Genomic DNA, 8,045 nt, shown 5'->3' with positions numbered 1-8,045 from the left:
TTGCTCTGAGACAGTGTTTTGGAGAATGAGGAAATGGGTAGTTATGCCACTCTTACAGTTCTCATAGCCAAGAAACAGACTTTCTTTGAGCCCATGGATGGTACTAAAAAAAATTTGCGTCAGCTGCTCCAGAAGTCATTGTGTATCACACGTGTGTGAGTTTATGTGTGTTGCTGTCTGGGCTAGATGAGAGCTATATGTGGTTAGTGATTTCATCCTAGCATCCACTCAGGGAAACCAGTACAAAAACCTCTTAGAATAAGTTTCTCACATTTACTTATACCTGGATATATTGCATATTACATTCTTTCTGCCACTGAAAAGATTTACTCTGTGTCTTCATAATGAGGCACTCTGCTGAAAAATAAAATTAAGAACGGTAATGGGGAATCCACTCTCCTCCCCCCTCAAAAAAAAAAAAAAGCATGTAGTGGATGTGAATGCTTAAGAATCTGGATGAAATGTTGCAGATTTTCAGTAATATTCAAATTATATTAATCAATAAAATAAAGATCGGAACCATTTAAATCTGTATTTTACATATCAAAAAATACATTCTTTATCACCCAAGAGTTATCACAGGTTTTTATTTTTTATGTAATTGAGTATGATCTGAAGACTTTGAACTTTCACATATGCTGTAAAAATTTCTGCTGGTTTGTCATTACTGTTTTGTTTAAAAGGGTTGTTTCCTGAATCTATCTAAACAAGGACTTTTAATTTCAACCTGTAGATGGCAGAATAACATCAGCTTCTTAAAAAGTGGTTGCTCAGAGATTTACCAATAGAGGAACTACCTATTATTAATGCATTTGGTTAAGAAACTCAACTTAAATAGTTCTGCGGTGTGTGCAGTCATTTTTAATGAACATCTAAGTTTTTTTGTTTTAACCATTACTCAACCATTCAAATATATGCTTAACAATAGATACTAGAGATACAGATAAGGTATCAAAATTCATTTTTAAAAGTAAATTTATGGAATGTCTGACAGGATCATATTAGGAAGAAAATAATGTTATGATGAGGTGACCATTTTTTGGCTTTTTTTTCATTTTTAATTCAAGAAATATACTGAATGTCCAAAATATATGAAATTCGGAAGATAATCTTTTACTCTTCTTGTCAAATTGCTTTCTAAACTATACTGATAATGTACTCAGCAATATGACTGCTTTCTAACCCAACAGTAGGGAAAAACAAACTCTTCTTCAGTATCTGAAATGAGAAAAATTAAATTGCCACCTCAATAAATTTTGATAAGTACTTGTGATGAAAATATGAATCTCTCATTTTAAGACTGCCAGTTAATGAGGAATAAACAGATTATTTCATGAACAAGATCAAGAATCTCTCTTTAAATAAAGGTATTCTAAAACTAGAACTATCCCTACTAAAATTACTTCCAAGATACAATGCTTGTGTCACTACTATAATTTTGCTGGAAGTATTAACCCATGCTTTAAGATATGAAATAAATAATAAGAAACAAGGTTTTTATACTATGCAGGTAATATGATTCTTTAAGGGGAAAAACAGACAAGAATCCACTCAAAAAATTATAAGAATCAAGGAGAGTAATGACAGAAAACCAACATGCTAAAACCATGTCTTTCTTACTACCGCAATAAAGTTTGGAGTATATGAAAACAAAATCCCACTTGAAACAGCGATCTATATAATCAAAACAAAATCCCACTTGAAACAGCGATCTATATAATCAAGACTGCTCGAATAAAAGATCATTGAAACTGAAGAAAAATACCTTAAATTGCCTATCTTATAAATAAGATTTTATTATGATTTTAAAAAGCTTAAAAATTCAGTGAAAATGGGCCGGCTGAGTGGCTCAGTTGGTTAGGAGCTCGCTCAAGAGTTTGAGCTCTGAGCAACAGCGGTTCGAGTTATGGCCTGAGCTGAGCAGCCGCTGAGCTGCCAACAGGTGGCAGGATGGCTCAGCTAGAAAGAAAAAAATAAATAAAAATTCAGTGAAAAAGTGAAGATTATTCAAAAAGTGGTGATGGAACAAGAACTGGATAATTTGAAAACATATATTGAATTTTATACCAGAAGTCTAGTAAAAAAATCATCTCCATAACAATAACAAAATACTGGGATAATTATACCATCTCATGATGGGAAAAAATTAAGCTAGAAAGCATTAAAAAAATGACAAAGGAAAAATTAATTTCACTGTATTACAAAAAAACCGTGTATGTTAAGACATACTCAAAGAAAAAAGATGGTAAAGTATTTACTGTAAATAAAGATTAATATTCTTATTAAAACAAAGATTAATATTCTTAATATAAAATAAATATTTATAAATTTATAAGAAAATTTATCATCTCCATTTCAACCAAAAAGAAAAGCTATTGAACAGGAGACAAGCAGCAAATGCCACCATAGCATGTTAAGAATTAGCACTGACAAAGCGATAAGATAAAGGACAAGGAATGCGATATAAGTACTACATTAAAAAAAAAAACAGCAAACTTATCCCCAAAAGGTCAAAATGCAAAAAAGATAGACAAATATGATCTCAAAAATTAACTGAATGGCCCTGCCTTTGTAAAACTGTGATTGAGAAAAAAGAAAAAAAAAATGCAAGCAAATGCCAGTTAAATTATATTTATTATATAAAGAGACCCTATAACTTGGTATGAAAAACAAAGCAACTCCAATAGGTTATTATTACAAAGGCAAAGGACATGAACGTTTGATCAATGAGGAAACACAGCTACTTAAAGAACAAATAACCTCATTAATAATCAAAGAAATGACTAGGATGCCATTTCTCATTCAATGCACAAGGTTAACAGCAATTTCTACTTTTTCTATTTTCTAAATGTACTCAAATGTGTTATTTTTTAGTAAAAAATTGAATCATTAAAAAAAAAAAACATCAAAAGTATGAAAACTTCTGCCAGTGCAGAAATCATAAAAAGCATTAAAATTAATCAACACTTATATGGGCAATAAGGTTCAGATCCCTGGAAGCCAATTGCTTTTGTCTTGGTTCCTGAGTTTTATTATGAGATCGTCAATAAAGAAGTTGTTCCTGATTTACACTATGACAATCTCCCAAGTATAGAGATATACATATATATGTAAATGTATGTATGTAAATTTTTTCTTCAGGTAGACATTCCAGGAAAGTACTTCTTGAGAATCACTCACACAGAGGATTCCTAAGATTCCATTTGCTGATAAGGTCCCATTAAGATCTCCCCATGTGGTTCTCAACCAGTAGGGATGCCCTTGGTATTGAAGAGGCTGAAGATCTACTTGAGTATTGCCTGCAAGATAGCAGTGTCCTAGGCTTCCTATAGCTGGCTCCTTAGGGAATCTGAAGTTGGTCCTGTCCTTTAGACATACCTAAAAGGATGTTTTTCTGATTTGATGCAGAACAGAGTACAATTTCCTGTTTGCTCAGGTCATAGCCTTGAGGCAGATCACACAAAATTCAGGATGCACATGGGCAGGAGAAGCACCAGGGCAAACACCTCAAATGAAATAATGTTAGAATGACTTAAATTGGGAGATCGAACTTAAAATCCTATAGTTTTGTTCAGCATATTTCTTTGCTTTGATAGTATCATAAGTTTTACTGAACACAAAGGTAAAAAATAGCAGAGCTCAAATTTACCGCAAAAGCAATTCTCTGAAACCTGAACTTTGCTAAACATGTATAAAAGCAACTCTACAGAAAATAATATACAAGCAGAAAAGTCTAAGTTTCATCTGAAGTAATAATTTAGTCAAATGACAAATTTGGTTCTCAAGTTAATATGTAGTGCTTATCTATCTCAATTCAGTATGACTATATAGACATTTATTCTCTGCTACTGAATGCCCATTTAAATAGAAATAGCTGCTAGGTAGAAGAAAATAATTTAAATGTAGAAACAATTTCACCATGCCTGAAGTTCCAATTTAAAAGTTATATATGTATATGTACGTATACACATATGTATGTATGTATGCATGTGTATGTATTTTCTCTCTCCTCCCTCTCTCTAGCAATACAGACTTAGGACTATACTGTTTTTATAGGTTAATAATTTTATTACTTCTCCTGTCTAATTAAGAAACTTCATGGGGCCGGCCGAGTGGCTCAGTTGGTTAAGAGCTCGCTCAAGAGTTTGAGCTCTGAGCAACAGCGGTTCAATGACCGGCCCGAGATGAGCTGCCGCTGAGCTGCCAACAGGTGGCAGGATGGCTCAGCTAAAAAAAAAAAGGAAAGAAACTTCACATACTCTGAGTGTACCCAACACAATCTGGTGAGTTGGCAGCTATGTCAAAAACTATGAAAAAAGGGAGGTAGCTAATAATTTTTGGCGACTTTTTGTTTAATATTTTAGGTTAGAGCTGGCAGCCTCGCTTTGATGTTTTGCAGTCAAAGATAAAAACTTTCAACTTTGAAGCAATAATGAATATAATCATACATTTACGACAGTCACCTACAATTTGACTTACACAACACCACAAAAAAGACATCTAACATTTTTTACAGATCTTTTTACATTTGTTAAAACAGCTGGCTGTGTTAATACATTTTCAGAATGCATTTAACCATTTGATAAACATACTAAGTCAAACAATACAAATAACATCAGTTACCTTTTTATCTAATGACTGTACTAATCATTGGAAGAAGATACAACTGAAGGGGCATTATGAGATCATCCATATACACTGCAAAAATATTAAGACCTTAGACCTAAGAATGATCTGAAGGTGCTGAAAGAGGCGATTCTCTAGAAGGTGACCCAGGGTTTTCTTCAGGTGGAAAAACTGTGAGAGTACAAGCTCGAATGCCACCAAGAGACTCTGGAAGGTCAAAAACTTTATGCCACTCATCCTTTTCTGGGTCATATTTCTGGACAATTTCTACCATACAACGATTATTCCAAGAATATCCACCTACAACATAGATTTTATTTTCAAAGACAGCAACACCAACATCACTTTGACCTCTTAACATAGCAGCAATTGGTGTCCACTGGTCAAGGGTTGGTGAATAGTATTCACAGCTTAGAACATCATCATAATCACTTGTTCCTCTGAAGTGATTGCCACCAATGACATAGAGCTTGTCTCCAACTGTACACATGCAATGCAGACCTCTGACTGTAGTCATTGGAGCCTTCTGCGTCCATTTGTCTGTGTCTGGGTCAAAACACATGAGCTCGTTTTGGAAAGTGTCATGAGTAATTCCTCCTGAAATATACATTAAGCCTCCATACACTGTTCCAGCATGGCCATAGTGGGGTTCGCTCATTTTTGCAACATAGCTCCACTCATTCATTCTTGGGTTGTAACATTCTACTGTGGCCAGTTCACCAGCGGCACTTCGCCCACCAACGGCATACAGATGTCCTTTGAGGGCACTCAAGTGGAAGAACGTGCGCTTTTCATTTAATGAGGCAACTTGCATCCATTTATTATACCGTGGATCAAATCTGAAAACTGTGTCAACAGCGGTTTTTCCTTTCGTATCATAATTACTTTGACCACCAACTACATAGAGAAAGTTTCCAATGACAGCAATGCCATGCTGGTAACGAGGAGCATCCATGGGGGCTAAAGATCTCCACTCTTGTGCCCTTTCATCATACATCCGTAATTCTTTACTGACAACCAGCTGCTGCCTCAAAACTCCTCCTAATGTAACCAAATGTGTCGAGTCCGATCGAATGGCAGTTCTATCTGACTGCATCACTGGCTGCATATATGGCATCATTTGGTAATTGCTAGCTTCCAAAAGCAAATTCACACAGGTATTATCCGTTCTCATGAAATCTACTGTCTGCACATAATTGATGAGGTCCTGTGGTGTCATCAGTGGAAATCGAATATTCTTCATCAATTTTGCAGCATAATCCATCCGAGGGTCTTCCAACCTTAGCCAGCGACAGGCAGCCTTGAAGAGCTCAAGTTCCGTACAGTGCTTAAGACTATTACTGGAAAGCACAAAGGCAAGCCGTTCAAAAGGGAGTTTTAGAAACTCCCCAGTACTCAACAATGCAGGAAAATTCTTCAGGATAAAATTATTGACATATTTATCCACTTCTATAAGATTGTAGGTGTTAGCTATTCGCCCAACTTCAACACAGTTATCTAAAGAGACTCCTGAAATAAGAAACACTTTACAGAAGTCCAAAACAGGTAAAATCTGTAAAAAGCTGGCAGCTTCAAGTGTGTCCTGAAGATTGTCCATATTAAGAGAGAGTTTTGCAGTATAAATAAAATCAATTATTTTCTTCAAACCAACTTTGTTCACCCCGTGAAGCTTAATGCACATTAAATCCTGTTCTTTCATTCCACCTGTAAACATGGCTTTGAAATAATCACTAGCAGACGCCATCATAGCTCTATGGACAGGGAAAATTTCATCTCCATCCCCTGGTACCAAAGTCACATCACAAAGCAATCCTTCTATTCTGAGCTGATCAAAGCCTTGCAATACCACGGAACTGTGAGTATTGCTGGTAAAAAATCGAGTGGTTCCTGCCTTGCAAGGCTGTAAATGGGCGGAAACGCCCATTTCGCCGTTACCAAGAGACACTTTCATGGGAAAGCCTCTTGCACAAAGACGCCAGAGAAAGAGATTAAAACCGAAATGCTGTCAAGGAAACGAGGATGTCCAAGGGGCTGGAGCGCTCACTTTCCTTGTCAAGGGCAAGCAGTCACCGTGGCACCCCTCAGAACACACCAATCAGTCATCCACTTAAAAGTGTTCTGTAGCAGGACCACAAAGGGCTGTAGACCTTAAATCTGATTGTTATGCGGATGACTCATCATCTGAAGGCAGTTAATTGACCCGGTTCACCTTGTCCGGCCTGCGCTGCCGCTCCTCCAGCAGTTCCGCTCCGGGCCAAGGGGGAGGCACCGCCACGTACTGCGGCTCCGCGGCTCGCTCGGCGGCGAGGCCGGGCACCTCAGCGAGCAGCCTGCTGCGTCCTCCGCTGTCACTACAGCGTCGTCGTGGCTCGGGCCTTTCTTGGAGCAAGAGCCTGGAACTCGGGCCTGGAACACGGGCCTAGCCCCAGACGCGCAGCCGGGTCCTTTCCGGAAAGGCCCAGTCCCAGGATCCCCCGGGCTAGGAGCGGCCGCAGCATTAACTGCGGCTGCGCGGCCGCCTAACTCGTCAGTGGGCGGGCGTGTGGGGAGCGGGGAGGAAGTGCGCGGAGGGTGGAAGGGTCGGTGGGGGAGCGGAGCTGTGCGGGCTGCGCGCGAGCGGGACCTCTTTGGGTCCTATGGTACGTGAGACTAAATGGGACAAAACGTATGTTACGCTGCACGTTTGGTATAAACTCTTCGAGAATCTGAGCTCTCCACCCCTCCCAACCGCCCCCCAGGGCATACTTTTTCTTTTAAGGTTTATACTTCCTGGCTTCTGCCTTTTGAATAACAATGAATTACGGCTTTTGTATAAATTGAAATAAAACAGCAGAGGAGGGTACAGCGGGAAGATGCTTAAAGATTTTCCTTTATAAAAGACTTTATAATTTATATCCCACACTACTTAATTGACATCTCAATTATAACTGATATATATTTTCAATCATTTAAAACATATATCATTTGTCTCTTTAAATACCAAATTGTGACCATGCTATGTGAATAACATAGCTTGTATGTTTGCCTCCCAGTGGAATTCCATCATCAGTAATTTTTCATGCTCTTGTTTTCCATTCAAATTTTTAAATGGCTACACAATTGTCTGGTAACTACCCATACTGTAGTTTCCTTTGCCCATTATTTGTTCCTGAATATATACCTTCTTGTCCTCCATTGTTTTATAGAATCTGTAATAAACTTACAGAATCTGGGAACAAAATTTTCCCGTTTTGGGGTAAATTCTAAGACATAAATATTTCTTTCAAAACTGTCACCAGTAATGTTTTGAATGTGCTTTTCCCTTTTTTATCTTTCCTTTTATAGGTATTCTATTAACTTCAATTTCTTTAATTACTAGCAAACTTAAATTTGTCATATGAATAAATGTATGCTTTGACAAAATTCTTCCAACATTTTCC

At 37.5% G+C, this 8,045-nt stretch overlaps 1 protein-coding gene across 1 annotated transcript; it reads right to left on the bottom strand.

Annotated features, from left to right (window-relative positions):
• Positions 1-4,174: 4,174 nt before the first annotated feature.
• Positions 4,175-7,118, bottom strand: KLHL9 (kelch like family member 9). Its single transcript, XM_019629445.1, has one exon. The coding sequence runs from the start codon at positions 6,575-6,577 to the stop codon at positions 4,724-4,726; it is 1,854 nt and encodes a 617-aa protein (XP_019484990.1). The 5' UTR covers positions 6,578-7,118; the 3' UTR covers positions 4,175-4,723.
• Between the last annotated feature and the right edge of the window lie 927 nt (positions 7,119-8,045).

This window comes from Hipposideros armiger, unplaced genomic scaffold (genome assembly GCF_001890085.2).
Source record: "Hipposideros armiger isolate ML-2016 unplaced genomic scaffold, ASM189008v1 scaffold_855, whole genome shotgun sequence".
Classification (NCBI taxonomy): domain Eukaryota; kingdom Metazoa; phylum Chordata; class Mammalia; order Chiroptera; family Hipposideridae; genus Hipposideros; species Hipposideros armiger.
This window is presented reverse-complemented; position numbering and strand designations above follow the sequence as displayed.